The sequence below is a fragment of the Bombina bombina genome, chromosome 1, assembly GCF_027579735.1.
Source record: "Bombina bombina isolate aBomBom1 chromosome 1, aBomBom1.pri, whole genome shotgun sequence".
Classification (NCBI taxonomy): Eukaryota; Metazoa; Chordata; class Amphibia; order Anura; family Bombinatoridae; genus Bombina; species Bombina bombina.
This window is the reverse complement of record NC_069499.1, coordinates 545,190,856-545,207,390: the sequence shown is the minus strand read 5'-3', so window position 1 is coordinate 545,207,390 and position 16,535 is coordinate 545,190,856. Positions and strand designations below refer to the sequence as shown.

The 16,535-nt window shown below is 38.7% G+C and overlaps 1 protein-coding gene across 1 annotated transcript in view; it reads left to right on the top strand.

Annotated features, from left to right (window-relative positions):
• CARF (calcium responsive transcription factor) overlaps positions 1-16,535 on the top strand; it is a 261,735-nt gene that overhangs the window by 48,229 nt on the left and 196,971 nt on the right. Inside the window, exons 5-6 of the mRNA XM_053698682.1 lie at positions 163-286; positions 2,306-2,390. Of these exons, the coding sequence (XP_053554657.1) occupies positions 163-286; positions 2,306-2,390 (209 nt within the window). The remainder of the gene's footprint in view (positions 1-162; positions 287-2,305; positions 2,391-16,535) is intronic.

Below are 16,535 nucleotides of genomic sequence, written 5' to 3'. Positions count from 1 at the left end.
TCAGGTAAGTTCTTACATAAATTATGTTTTATGGATATAGATTTTGAGTATTTTGGCTATAATTATATACATGTACATTACTTGCTACTATTACAGCGTAAATTCCCCCTTTTTAAATGTGAATGTTAATTTTACATGTTGCTCTTTTTTCATGAATTAAAGATGCTTTGGAACAAAGTGCTACAGAAGAGCAATCTAATGCAGACAGAGCTGCTCCAGAAAATACAAGTGGTTTCATTATTCAGTCCAACGCAACATTTGCTGTATCTAAGAAAGCTTTAAACCGGTAAATAAATGCTTTGTAACTTTTTTTTTTTTTTTTAAAAACAACCATATATTTTGGTTAATTATTTATAATGTGTGTGATATATATGGAAATAAATTAGTATTGCGTTATTGTATTTTTCAGTCTTTCTTAGACTATGTACTGTATATATAAATATACTGTGTAACAGTGTAATGAAACAATTTCACATTCTTTCTTGCACTGGATACCAGGACTGATCTTTGGAAAGCAACCAGAGTCCTTGTGCCCATTAATTTAAAGCTCTCCGCTCAGGCTAGAATTTAAAATTTTACTTTGAGATGTTTATCTTACTATACAGGGTTCTCTATGTGAAGGATAAACCCTTAAATGACAATAAAAGGTTTAAAACAAATCCCAAAGATTTTGTGCAATTTCTCTCCATGCTAGCAAGCTTTTGATCATCAGGTCTTTGTGTGAAAGTCTTATTGAGTACAAAGTTTCTCTCATGTTCATTGGGGAATCACATTTTTTTTTTTTTTAAATGATGATGATGGAAATAGCCTTTATTTATTTATTTTGATATTTTAACTATGGCATCTATTATCCTTCTCTAATGTTGTTTTGAGACTAATCTCTTTATCAACATTGTAAATATTATCAAGGACAATTAAGTGTTATTGCTTGTGGAATATTATTATCATTATTATTATCTGTACTGTACTAACACCAGGTATAATGTTATTATTTAAAACAAGTGTTTAGGATGTGAACAGGTTAGATTAATTTGCTTTATAAATATAAAAGCATGCTAGTATTTATACACATTCACCAGTCCAAATATATACTGTAGCCTTTTATGTCAGTGGAGGTCAAGCATATAGAAATCTGAGCTGAGTATTGCTTGGTTAACCATTATTGTCTTACCTACCATAACTGTGAAAGGACATACAGTCATTGCATGATTTATACAAGCTGTTTGAATCACTTTGAACAAAGAGAGAGTTACTTTTATGCCATTGCTTCTGCACTATCCCACAGCTAGGATTTATGGCCGTCAGGTTTCAGTCACTTACTCATCTTCCTCCCTTAAAGTCTCTGAGCATATAACTCAGCAAATACAAAGAGGAGGAGTCAAAGATTGACAAATAATGGACAGAGGAGAGAGTTAGGAAAACAAGTAACACAAAGTCACTATAGCAAAGGATAACAACCTCTCTTTTTAATGTAGCAGGCCCTTAGATAGTTACAGATCTCTGCCTTTTCCTGTGTGTGCAGAGAGTTATTTAATTGCCAGACATCCTCAGAAGTTAAAAGAAAAGTTAAAGTTTCTCTATGTTTCCTACTTGTATGTCATTTAAGATGCTGTCATGGGGATGCTGTCGAGAATATCCCTATAACTTGCTACTTACCTACATCCCTTTATGTGCAGTGTTACTGCAAGATAATTATGGTCTCAGCGTTCTAAGTAATAGTAGTTTGTGCTTCACTACTTGCTTACTGATGTTCATTTTGGGTTAAAAAAAATATGTATTTGTGTGTGTGTATGTATGTATGTATGTATATATATATATATATATATATATATATATATATATATATATATATATATATATATATATATATATATATATATATGAGAATTCTGTATATATACTGTATATATACAGTGCTTTTTTTGTAAAAGAAAAGGTGCCGGTACTCATTAATTATTGATTGATAAATTCTGCTCAGTATCTTGAGAAAAGCAAAGTAGCACCATTATATACATGATAATTAAAAATATTACCTATTATGAGTTGGCAGAGGTGGGGGTACCGGTGAGTACCCACACAAAAGGATGTGTGTGTGTGTGTATATATATATATATATATATATATATATATATATATATATATATATATACTGTGTATCTCTCTCTCACTCTCTATCTATCTATCTATCTATCTATCTATCTATCTATCTATCTATATACATACAATAATATTACTATTTCTTTTTTTATATTGAACATATGGGAGCACTTTTTTGATCCATAATTTGTACAAATGTTGTTTTTAGGACTGCTGTAGAAACATTTCAAACACCTCTTCAGCCATTACCCCCAAGCATCCCTGCTTGGGCTCGCCGCCTCCGGAGTTGTGAGGTTAGCTTTTCATTTACAGTACAATATTTAATTTTGCATACAGCCTTTTATTTAGAGTTTTGCATCACTTTTTATTTATTTACTGTTTTAATATTTTAAAGTATAATCACATTCTGTAGAGGTCTTTGTCACTTATACTGCTGGTACAAGGGAACAGATAGTGGAAACAATTCAGGGTGCTGTCTAGTAATCTTTATAATGCATTGACCAGTGTATTAGTAACATAAATCTAAAATTAGTACTTTTGGTTGTTATTGCTTCTTTAATTAAACTGTTTTAAGTGTATCCTTGTAAAGAGTGTACATTACAAGATCTAGACGTATACTGTATAAAGCACTGGAATTGAAAACTAAGGCCTAGATTTGGAGTTCGGCGGTAGCCGTCAAAACCAGCGTTAGAGGCTCCTAACGCTGGTTTTGGGCGCCCGCTGGTATTTGGAGTCAGTGATTAAAGGGTCTAACGCTCACTTTACAGCCGCGACTTTTCCATACCGCAGATCCCCCTACGTCATTTGCGTAGCCTATATTTTCAATGGGATCTTTCTAACGCTGGTATTTAGAGTCGTTTCTGAAGTGAGCGTTAGAGCTCTAACGACAAGATTCCAGCCGCCTGAAAATAGCAGGAGTTAAGAGCTTTCTGGCTAACGCCGGTTCATAAAGCTCTTAACTACTGTACCCTAAAGTACACTAACACCCATAAACTACCTATGTACCCCTAAACCGAGGTCCCCCCACACCGCCGCCACTCGATTAAAATCTTTAACCCCTAATCTGCCGACCGCCACCTACGTTATCCTTATGTACCCCTAATCTGCTGCCCCTAACCCCGCCGACCCCTGTATTACATTTATTAAACCCTAACTTGCCCCCCACAACGTCGCCGCCAGCTACTTAAAATAATTAACCCCTAATCTTCCGACCGCAAATCGCCGCCACCTACGTTATCCCTATGTACCCCTAATCTGCTGCCCCTAACATCGCCGACCCCTATATTATATTTATTAACCCCTAATCTGCCCCCCTCAACGTCGCCGACACCTGCCTACACTTATTAACCCCTAATCTGCCGAGCGGACCTGAGCGCTACTATAATAAATGTATTAACCCCTAATCCGCCTCACTAACCCTATCATAAATAGTATTAACCCCTAATCTGCCCTCCCTAACATCGCCGACACCTAACTTCAATTATTAACCCCTAATCTGCCGACCGGAGCTCACCGCTATTCTAATAAATGTATTAACCCCTAAAGCTAAGTCTAACCCTAACACTAACACCCCCCTAAGTTAAATATAATTTTTATCTAACGAAATAAATTAACTCTTATTAAATAACTTATTCCTATTTAAAGCTAAATACTTACCTGTAAAATAAATCCTAATATAGCTACAATATAATTTATAATTATATTATAGCTATTTTAGGATTAATATTTATTTTACAGGTAACTTTGTATTTATTTTAACCAGGTACAATAGCTATTAAATAGTTAAGAACTATTTAATAGTTACCTAGTTAAAATAATAACAAATTTACCTGTAAAATAAATCCTAACCTAAGTTATAATTAAACCTAACACTACCCTATCAATAAAATAATTAAATAAACTACCTACAATTACCTACAATTAACCTAACACTACACTATCAATAAATTAATTAAACACAATTCCTACAAATAAATACAATTAAATAAACTATCTAAAGTACAAAAAATAAAAAAGAACTAAGTTACAGAAAATAAAAAAATATTTACAAACATAAGAAAAATATTACAACAATTTTAAACTAATTACACCTACTCTAAGCCCCCTAATAAAATAACAAAGCCCCCCAAAATAAAAAATTCCCTACCCTATTCTAAATTAAAAAAGTTACAAGCTCTTTTACCTTACCAGCCCTGAACAGGGCCCTTTGCGGGGCATGCCCCAAGAATTTCAGCTCTTTTGCCTGTAAAAAAAAACATACAATACCCCCCCCCCAACATTACAACCCACCACCCACATACCCCTAATCTAACCCAAACCCCCCTTAAATAAACCTAACACTAAGCCCCTGAAGATCTTCCTACCTTGTCTTCACCATCCAGGTATCACCGATCCGTCCTGGCTCCAAGATCTTCATCCAACCCAAGCGGGGGTTGGCGATCCATAATCCGGTCCAGAAGAGGCTCCAAAGTCTTCCTCCTATCCGGCAAGAAGAGGACATCCGGACCGGCAAACATCTTCTCCAAGCGGCATCTTCGATCTTCTTCCATCCGGAGCGAAGCGGCAGGATCCTGAAGACATCCAACGCGGAACATCCATCCGGACCGACGACTGAACGACGAATGACTGTTCCTTTAAGGGACGTCATCCAAGATGGCGTCCCTCGAATTCCGATTGGCTGATAGGATTCTATCAGCCAATCGGAATTAAGGTAGGAATTTTCTGATTGGCTGATGGAATCAGCCAATCAGAATCAAGTTCAATCCGATTGGCTGATCGGATCAAGTTCAGCCAATCGGAATTCGAGGGACGCCATCTTGGATGACGTCCCTTAAAGGAACAGTCATTCGTCGTTCAGTCGTCGGTCCGGATGGATGTTCCGCGCTGGATGTCTTCAGGATCCTGCCGCTTCGCTCCGGATGGAAGAAGATCGAAGATGCCGCTTGGAGAAGATGTTTGCCGGTCCGGATGTCCTCTTCTTGCCGGATAGGAGGAAGACTTTGGAGCCTCTTCTGGACCGGATTATGGATCGCCAACCCCCGCTTGGGTTGGATGAAGATCTTGGAGCCAGGACGGATCGGTGATACCTGGATGGTGAAGACAAGGTAGGAAGATCTTCAGGGGCTTAGTGTTAGGTTTATTTAAGGGGGGTTTGGGTTAGATTAGGGGTATGTGGGTGGTGGGTTGTAATGTTGGGGGGGGTATTGTATGTTTTTTTTTACAGGCAAAAGAGCTGAAATTCTTGGGGCATGCCCCGCAAAGGGCCCTGTTCAGGGCTGGTAAGGTAAAAGAGCTTGTAACTTTTTTAATTTAGAATAGGGTAGGGAATTTTTTATTTTGGGGGGCTTTGTTATTTTATTAGGGGGCTTAGAGTAGGTGTAATTAGTTTAAAATTGTTGTAATATTTTTCTTATGTTTGTAAATATTTTTTTATTTTCTGTAACTTAGTTCTTTTTTATTTTTTGTACTTTAGATAGTTTATTTAATTGTATTTATTTGTAGGAATTGTGTTTAATTTATTTATTGATAGTGTAGTGTTAGGTTAATTGTAGGTAATTGTAGGTAGTTTATTTAATTATTTTATTGATAGGGTAGTGTTAGGTTTAATTATAACTTAGGTTAGGATTTATTTTACAGGTAAATTTGTTATTATTTTAACTAGGTAACTATTAAATAGTTCTTAACTATTTAATAGCTATTGTACCTGGTTAAAATAAATACAAAGTTACCTGTAAAATAAATATTAATCCTAAAATAGCTATAATATAATTATAAATTATATTGTAGCTATATTAGGATTTATTTTACAGGTAAGTATTTAGCTTTAAATAGGAATAAGTTATTTAATAAGAGTTAATTTATTTCGTTAGATAAAAATTATATTTAACTTAGGGGGGTGTTAGTGTTAGGGTTAGACTTAGCTTTAGGGGTTAATCCATTTATTAGAATAGCGGTGAGCTCCGATCGGAAGATTAGGGGTTAATAATTGAAGTTAGGTGTCGGCGATGTTAGGGAGGGCAGATTAGGGGTTAATACTATTTATGATAGGGTTAGTGAGGCGGATTAGGGGTTAATAACTTTATTATAGTAGCGCTCAGGTCCGCTCGGCAGATTAGGGGTTAATAAGTGTAGGCAGGTGGAGGCGACGTTGTGGGGGGCAGGTTAGGGGTTAATAAATATAATATAGGGGTCGGCGGTGTTAGGGGCAGCAGATTAGGGGTACATAGGGATAACGTAGGTGGCGGCGGTTTACGGAGCGGCAGATTAGGGGTTTAAAAAAATATGCAGGGGTCAGCGATAGCGGGGGCGGCAGATTAGGGGTTAATAAGTGTAAGGCTAGGGGTGTTTAGACTCGGGGTACATGTTAGAGTGTTAGGTGCAGACGTAGGAAGTGTTTCCCCATAGGAAACAATGGGGCTGCGTTAGGAGCTGAACGCTGCTTTTTTGCAGGTGTTAGGTTTTTTTTCAGCTCAAACAGCCCCATTGTTTCCTATGGGGGAATCGTGCACGAGCACGTTTTTGAGGCCGGCCGCGTCCGTAAGCAACTCTGGTATCGAGAGTTGCATTTGCGGTAAAAATGCTCTACGCTCCTTTTTTGGAGCCTAACGCAGCATTTGTTTTAACTCTCGATACCAGAGTTAATTTTATGGTGCGGCCAGAAAAAAGCCCGCGGAGCGTTAACAGCCCTTTTACCGCCGAACTCCAAATCTAGGCCTGTGTGTGTTATTTTACATGTAGAGGGCAGCTAGTTCACTTCTTGTCAAATAACTTAAAGGGACAGTCTACTCCAGAATTGTTATTGTTTAAAAAGATAAATAATACCTTTATTACCCATTCCCCAGTTTTGCAAAACCAACACAGTTATATTAATACACCTTTTAACTTCTGTGATTACCTTGTATCTAAGACTCTGCCGACTGCCCCTTATCTCAGGTCTTTTTTTACAGACTTGCACTTAAACCAATCAGTGCCGACTCATAAATAACTCCACTGAGATAAGGAGGCTTCCTTCAAGGGCTTAGAAATTGGCATATGATGCTACCTAGGTTTAGCTTTCAACAAAGAATACCAAAACAACAAAGCAAATTTGACGAAAAAAGTAAACTGGCAAGCTGTTTACAATTGCATGCCCTATTTGAATTATGAAAGTTTAATTTTGACTAAACTATCCCTTCAAGAAAAAAAAAAACACCTATCCCTTCAAGAAAAAGCAGAGACACATCCGGCAAAACATGTCAAGGGAGGGTAGTTTTAAATACCCAATCAATTTTTAATTTAGCTTTGAGACTCGATAATGCTAATCTATAGTGGAGCCGTATAACAGGCACTGGCATCTAATAGAGCACAATGATGCAAAACTGCTGAAAGAAATCCAGCGTCTAGCACGCTGCAATATAGCTAACACTCTCTGCAGTTTAACTACCGATTAAATATAAAGATATACATATGTGGGCACTGGCATAGAGCACAATGATGCATAACTGCTGAAAGAAACCCAGCGTCTAGCACGCTGAAATATAGCTAACACTCTCTGCAGTTTAACTACCGATTAAATATAAAGATAAACATATGTGGGCACTGGCATAGAGCACAATGATGTATAACTGCTGAAAGAAACCCAGCGTCTAGCACGTTGAAATATAGCTAACACTCTCTGCAGTTTAACTACCGATTTAAATATAAAAATAAACATATGTGGGGCTTCTCTCGTGCAGATTTATGCACTATAACAACAACAAAAAACAATATTGATATGGCTTTCTATCCAGGCAGCGATAATGCTAACAACTAATTAAGTGAGATTGTTGGTCTTTATTTATAACTTGTGCACTTTTTCTTGTGCTGTGGGTGTTCTTTCGGGGGCGGTGTCCAATGATACCTATCATAGGTTAGTGATTGGTCAGTCGCCCCTTTAAGTATACCACAGACACCTCTAGCACCTATTCCTATGACTAAGCGCCACTAGGGGGCGCGAAAAGCGTCAGAATTGCTGTCCTTGCTTACCTGCATTGAGATGCAGTTTTTACTCTTACTTCAATAAAGATTTACTAAGGATTTTACTTGCCCCCGAGTGCTCAGATCATTGCTTCGTTTGGGTCTTTATTTATAACTTGTGCACCACTAGTGTTTTATGTAGAAGTTAATAGACTCAATACATATTATATTAAGTAACAATATAAATAGCAACACGTGCATGGCTCACTCCCAAACGAATCCCGAGAGACTGCAAGCAATATTATTGTTCTAATAACGTTGAATTATACCTATAAGTGGGGCATATTAACTAAGTCAGTATCACAATTACCAAGTCCAACGTACTGAAATATACACAATAATTTATAACCACTGAATAACCACACACCAGGAATATCCAACACAACATTGTGAACAGTGGGAAATATTAATCAGCACCCTACCTATTTCTACTATGCTAGTGTATACAGAGTGATATACACAGACATACGATTATTGTAACCAGTATAAAGTACTCTACATAAAAAATAATAATTCTTGAATAAAGATTAGCATTATCCAGTGATAGGTACCTACTGAGCTGCATTTTAATCCTTTATTTATTTATTTATTTATTTATTTATTTATTTAGTATATCCGCATATGCAAGTTAATTAATAGCTAACCACACAAAACACTGTATTATAACATAAAAGGGTTTAGTACTTATTCAAACTCAGGTTCAATGTTAATAACATAAGGGCAATATATAAGTAGTGATGTCGCGAACTGTTCGCCGGAGAACAGTTCCCGGCGAACATAGCTTGTTTGCGTTCGCCGCTGCGGGCGAACATATGCAATGTTCAATCCGCCCCCTATGTGTCATCATTGAGGAAACTTTGACCCTGTATCTCACAGCCTTCTGACACATTTGAGCCAATCAGCAGCAGACACTCCCTCACAGACCCTCCCAGCTCCTTGGCAGCAGCCATTTTAGATTCAGTACGATCTTGCTTTCTTAGTGAGAGGAGCTTTAGTGTTGCTGCTGCTGACATTATAGGGAAATAGATAGCTAGGCTAGTGTATTTAGTGTCCACTACAGTCCTGAAGGACTCATCTAATCTCTGCTGTAAGGACAGCACCCCAAAAAGCCCTTTTTAGGGCTATAACTTCAGTCGTTTTTTTTTTTTTATTATTTGTAATTTTATTTGCATTTGTCTGGCTTTCAGCCTGTGTATGAGGCTCACAGCATATACTGTGATTAGTGCCACCACTGATATCTGCTTAACATTAGTGTAAATTTAACCAACAAAACTTTTAAATCATTTTGCTAGTGTAATCTAATTTCATTTTCTATCAGGCCTGTGTCTCAGGCTCACACAGCATATACTGTGGTTAATTGCTCTGTGCCAGCCACCACTCATATCTGCTTAACATTAGTGTAAATTTAAACAACAAAACTTTTAAATCATTTTGCTAGTGTAAATCTAATTTCATTTTCTATCAGGCCTGTGTGTCAGGCTTACACAGCATATACTGTGGTTAATTACTGTGCCAGCCACCACTCATATCTGCTTAACATTATTGTAAATTTTTTTTAAAAAAACTTTTAAATCATTTTGCTAGTGTAATCTAATTTCATTTTCCATCAGGCCTGTGTGTCAGGCCCACATCATATAGTGTGATTAATAGCTCTTTCTTTCATGTAATTAGCAAGAGTCCATGAGCTAGTGACGTATGGGATATACATTCCTACCAGGAGGGGCAAAGTTTCCCAAACCTCAAATTCCTATAAATACACCCCTCACCACACCCACAAATCAGTTTTACAAACTTTGCCTCCCATGGAGGTGGTGAAGTAAGTTTGTGCTAGATTCTACGTTGATATGCGCTCCGCAGCAGGTTGGAGCCCGGTTTTCCTCTCAGCGTGCAGTGAATGTCAGAGGGATGTGAGGAGAGTATTGCCTGTTTGAATTCAATGATCTCCTTCTACGGGGTCTATTTCATAGGTTCTCTGTTATCGGTCGTAGAGATTCATCTCTTACCTCCCTTTTCAGATCGACGATATACTCTTATATATACCATTACCTCTACTGATTCTCGTTTCAGTACTGGTTTGGCTTTCTACTACTTGTAGATGAGTGTCCTGGGGTAAGTAAGTCTTATTTTCTGTGACACTCTAAGCTATGGTTGGGCACTTTTTATATAAAGTTCTAAATATATGTATTCAAACATTTATTTGCCTTGACTCAGGATGTTCAACGTTCCTTATTTCAGACAGTCAGTTTCATATTTGGGATAATGCATATGAATTAAAAAAATTTTTACCTTAAAATTTGACTTTTTCCCTGTGGGCTATTAGGCTCGCGGGGGCTGAAAATGCTTCATTTTATTGCGTCATTCTTGGCGCAAATTTTTTTTTCTGTTTCTGGCGTCATACGTGTCGCCGGAAGTTGCGTCATTTTTTTGATGTTTTTTTGCGCCAAAAGTGTCGGTGTTCCGGATGTGGCGTCATTTTTGGCGCCAAAAGCATTTAGGTGCCAAATAAAGTGGGTGTCTTTTTTGGCGCTAAAAAATATGGGCGTCACTATTGTCTCCACATTATTTAAGTCTCATTAATTATTGCTTCTGGTTGCTAGAAGCTTGTTCACTAGCATTTTTTCCCATTCCTGAAACTGTCATTTAAGGAATTTGATCAATTTTGCTTTATATGTTGTTTTTTCTATTACATATTGCAAGATGTCTACGAGTGACCCTGAGTCAGAAGCCACTTCTGGAAAAATGCTTAACTGAGTTTCAGTTCTACCAAAGCTAAGTTCATTTATTTTAAATGTTATAAATGTTTATCTTTAGCTATGGTTTGTAATAAGTTATTATGATATACTTTTACATGCAGATTCCATTAGTATTTATGCTTTATACATTGAAATGTTTAGAAGATTTATAAGAAATATTTTTTCTGATTAAGGCTTTGTCTGACTTCGTGCCTTCTAATACAATTTTTAGGTCTTTTTCACTTCTTTTTTAATTATTGAAGTTTCAAATGACCGACAACATACTGATTTATCCTTCTCTGATGATGTTTTTTTCTCTTTCAGAAATTCTCTTCATCTTTTTTTATTAAAGTACATTTGTTCTTTGTTGAAGAGGTGTTGATTATTTTGGATATTAAGGTAACTAGTTCTTTAAGACTAGCTGACACTATTTCTGCCTTTTTTCTTCTGTGATTTCAGAGATTTTCTTTCCAATTCCCCATACTAGGGAATGGAATAGGCTGAGAATTCTCTTTTATTCCTTCTTCAAGGTTTTAAACTATATTCTTTGCCAGCAGTTAAATTCAATTTGGAGGGTTCTCCAATTTATTGGGGCTATCTCTACTCCTACTAATTATGCTATTGTTTCTATAGCAAAATAATATTTATTTTCCTTTATATAGTTATATCTTATTTATGGAAAATTATTTAGTTTCAGGTACTTTTCTTGGTCCTGTGATATTGCAATTGCTTCTTTCTCTTGTTAAGTGTATCCAGTCCACGGATCATCCATTACTTATGGGATATTAACTCCTCCCCAACCGGAAGTGCAAGAGAATTCACCCAGCAGAGCTGCTATATAGCTCCTCCCCTAACTGCCATTACCAGTCATTCTCTTGCACCCAACGAATAGATAGGATGTGTGAGAGGACTTTGGTGATTATACTTAGTTTCATACCTTCAATCAAAAGTTTGTTATTTTATAATAGCACCGGAGTGTGTTATTCCTTCTCTGGTAGAATTTGAAGAAGAATCTACCTGAGTTTTTCTATGATTTTAGCCGGAGTAGTTAAGATCATATTGCTGTTTCTCGGCCATCTGAGGAGAGGTAAACTTCAGATCAGGGGACAGCGGGCAGATTAATCTGCAAAGAGGTATGTAGCAGCTTATTATTTTCTGACAATGGAATTGATGAGAAAATTCTGCCATACCGATATAATGTAAACTCAGCCTTAAATGCAGTAGCAGCAACTGGTATCAGGCTGTCATGTATGTATATTTTACACTTCAGTATTCTGGGGAATGGCACTTCACTGGAATTATACTGTATGCATAAAACTTTAGCCTAATTTGCAGGGACTAGCAACAGGCTTTTTAATAACACTCAATTTATTAATGTTAAACGTTTTTTGCTGGCATGTAAAATCGTTTAATTTTCTGAGGTACTGGGTGAAAAAATGTTTTGGGCACTATTTTTTTCCACTTGGCAGTCGTTTTATTTAATTTATGACAGTTTACTGATCTCTCTCACTGTTATGTGTGAGGGGGAGGGGCCTTTTTTGGCGCTTTTGCTACGCATCAAAAAATTCAGTCAGAAGTTTATTGTCTTCCCTGCATGATCCGGTTCATCTCTACAGAACTCAGGGGTCTTCAAAACTTGTTTTGAGGGAGGTAATCACTCACAGCAGAGCTGTGAGATTGTAGTTGACTGTGATAAAAAAAAAAAAACGTTTATTTCTGTATTTTTTTTCTGCTATCAGGGTTAGTTATCCTTTGCTAATGGGAGCAATCCTTTGCTAAAATTGTGTTTTTTACAAAGATTTGATGCTATAACTTTTCAGTTTATTAATTTTCAACTGTCATAACTTTTTCTGTGCTTCTTATAGGCACAGTACGTTTTCATATTATAGTAAATTACTTGAAAAGTATTTCCAAGTTGCTAGTTTATTTGCTAGTGTGTTAAACATGTCTGATTCAGAGGAAGATATCTGTGCTATATGTGCTAAAGCCAAAGTGGAGCCCAATAGAAATTTATGTACTAACTGTATTGATGCTACTTTAAATAAAAGTCAATCCGTACAAATTGAACATATTTCACCAAACAACGAGGGGAGAGTTATGCCGACTAACTCGCCTCACGTGTCAGTACCTGCATCTCCCGCTCGGGAGGTGCGTGATATTGTAGCGCCGAGTACATCTGGGCGGCCATTACAAATCACATTACAGGATATGGCTACTGTTATGACTGAAGTTTTGGCTAAATTACCAGAACTAAGAGGTAAGCGTGATCACTCTGGGGTGAGAACAGAGTGCGCTGATAATATTAGGGCCATGTCAGACACTGCGTCACAATTTGCAGAACATGAGGACGGAGAGCTTCATTCTGCGGGTGACGGTTCTGATCCAAACAAACTGGATTCAGATATTTCAAATTTTAAATTTAAGCTGGAAAACCTCCGTGTATTACTAGGGGAGGTGTTAGCGGCTCTGAATGATTGTAACACAGTTGCAATACCAGAGAAAATGTGTAGGTTGGATAAATATTTTGCGGTACCGTCGAGTACTGACGTTTTTCCTATACCTAAGAGACTTACTGAAATTGTTACTAAGGAGTGGGATAGACCCGGTGTGCCGTTCTCACCCCCTCCGATATTTAGAAAGATGTTTCCAATAGACGCCACCACACGGGACTTATGGCAAACGGTCCCTAAGGTGGAGGGAGCAGTTTCTACTTTAGCTAAGCGTACCACTATCCCGGTGAAGGATAGCTGTGCCTTTTCAGATCCAATGGATAAAAAGTTAGAGGGTTACCTTAAGAAAATGTTTGTTCAACAAGGTTTTATATTGCAACCTCTTGCATGCATTGCGCCTGTCACGGCTGCAGCAGCATTTTGGTTTGAGTCTCTGGAAGAGACACTTGAATCAGCTCCATTAGATGAGATTACACACAAGCTTAAAGCCCTTAAGTTAGCTAACTCATTTATTTCAGATGCCGTAGTACATTTAACTAAACTTACGGCTAAGAATTCCGGATTCGCCATTCAGGCACGCAGAGCACTGTGGCTAAAATCCTGGTCAGCTGACGTTACTTCTAAATCTAAATTGCTTAATATACCTTTCAAAGGGCAGACCTTATTCGGGCCCGGGTTGAAAGAAATTATCGCTGACATTACAGGAGGTAAAGGCCATGCCCTGCCTCAAGACAGAGCCAAACCTAAGGCTAGACAGTCTAATTTTCGTTCCTTTCGTAATTTCAAAGCAGGAGCAGCATCAACTTCCTCTGCACCAAAACAGGAAGGAGCTGTTGCTCGCTACAGACAAGGCTGGAGACCTAACCAGTCCTGGAACAAGGGCAAGCAGGCCAGGAAACCTGCTGCTGCCCCTAAGACAGCATGAATCGAGGGCCCCCGATCCGGGAACGGATCTAGTGGGGGGCAGACTTTCTCTCTTCGCCCAGGCTTGGGCAAGAGATGTCCAGGACCCCTGGGCGTTAGAGATCATATCTCAGGGATACCTTCTAGACTTCAAATTCTCTCCCCCAAGAGGGAGATTTCATCTGTCAAGGTTGTCAACAAACCAAATAAAGAAAGAGGCGTTTCTACGCTGCGTACAAGATCTTTTATTAATGGGAGTGATCCATCCGGTTCCGCGGTCGGAACAAGGACAAGGGTTTTACTCAAATCTGTTTGTGGTTCCCAAAAAAGAGGGAACTTTCAGGCCAATCTTGGATTTAAAGATCCTAAACAAATTCCTAAGAGTTCCATCGTTCAAAATGGAAACTATTCGGACAATTTTACCCATGATCCAAAAGGGTCAGTACATGACCACAGTGGATTTAAAGGATGCTTACCTTCACATACTGATTCACAAAGATCATTACCGGTATCTAAGGTTTGCCTTTCTAGACAGGCATTACCAGTTTGTAGCTCTTCCATTCGGATTGGCTACGGCTCCGAGAATCTTCACAAAGGTTCTGGGTGCTCTTCTGGCGGTACTAAGACCGCGAGGAATTGCGGTAGCTCCGTACCTAGACGACATTCTGATACAAGCTTCAAGCTTTCAAACTGCCAAGTCTCATACAGAGTTAGTACTGGCATTTCTAAGGTCGCATGGATGGAAGGTGAACGAAAAGAAGAGTTCTCTCTTTCCACTCACAAGAGTTCCCTTCTTGGGGACTCTTATAGATTCTGTAGAAATGAAGATTTACCTGACAGAAGACAGGTTAACAAAGCTTCAAAATGCATGCCGTGTCCTTCATTCCATTAAACACCCGTCAGTAGCTCAATGCATGGAGGTGATCGGCTTAATGGTAGCAGCAATGGACATAGTACCCTTTGCACGCCTACATCTCAGACCGCTGCAATTGTGCATGCTAAGTCAGTGGAATGGGGATTACTCAGACTTGTCCCCTACTCTGAATCTGGATCAAGAGACCAGAAATTCTCTTCTATGGTGGCTTTCTCGGCCACATCTGTCCAGGGGGATGCCATTCAGCAGGCCGGACTGGACAGTTGTAACAACAGACGCCAGCCTACTAGGTTGGGGCGCTGTCTGGAATTCTCTGAAGGCTCAGGGACAATGGAATCAGGAGGAGAGTCTCCTACCAATAAACATTCTGGAATTGAGAGCAGTTCTCAATGCCCTTCTGGCTTGGCCCCAGTTAACAACTCGGGGGTTCATCAGGTTTCAGTCGGACAACATCACGACTGTAGCTTACATCAACCATCAGGGAGGGACAAGAAGCTCCCTAGCAATGATGGAAGTATCAAAGATAATTCGCTGGGCAGAGTCTCACTCTTGCCACCTGTCAGCAATCCACATCCCGGGAGTGGAGAACTGGGAGGCGGATTTCTTAAGTCGTCAGACTTTTCATCCGGGGGAGTGGGAACTTCATCCGGAGGTCTTTGCCCAAATACTTCGACGTTGGGGCAAACCAGAGATAGATCTCATGGCGTCTCGACAGAACGCCAAGCTTCCTCGTTACGGGTCCAGATCCAGGGATCCGGGAGCGTTCTGATAGATGCTTTGACAGCACCTTGGACCTTCGGGATGGCTTATGTGTTTCCACCCTTCCCGATGCTTCCTCGATTGATTGCCAGAATCAAACAGGAGAGAGCATCAGTGATTCTAATAGCGCCTGCATGGCCACGCAGGACTTGGTATGCAGATCTAGTGGACATGTCATCCTGTCCACCTTGGTTGCTACCTCTGAAACAGGACCTTCTGATCCAGGGTCCCTTCAAACATCAAAATCTAATTTCTCTGAAGCTGACTGCTTGGAAATTGAACGCTTGATTTTATCAAAACGTGGTTTTTCTGAGTCAGTTATTGATACCTTAATACAGGCTAGGAAGCCTGTTACCAGAAAGATTTACCATAAGATATGGCGCAAATACTTATATTGGTGCGAATCCAAGAGTTACTCATGGAGTAAGGTTAGGATTCCGAGGATATTGTCTTTTCTACAAGAAGGTTTAGAAAAGGGTTTATCCGCTAGTTCCTTAAAGGGACAGATTTCAGCTCTGTCCATTCTTTTACACAAACGTCTGTCAGAAGTTCCGGACGTTCAAGCTTTTTGTCAGGCTTTAGCTAGGATCAAGCCTGTGTTTAAAACTGTTGCTCCACCATGGAGTTTGAACTTAGTTCTTAATGTTTTACAGGGGGTTCCGTTTGAACCCCTTCATTCCATTGATATCAAGTTGTTATCTTGGAAAGTTCTGTTTTTAATGACGA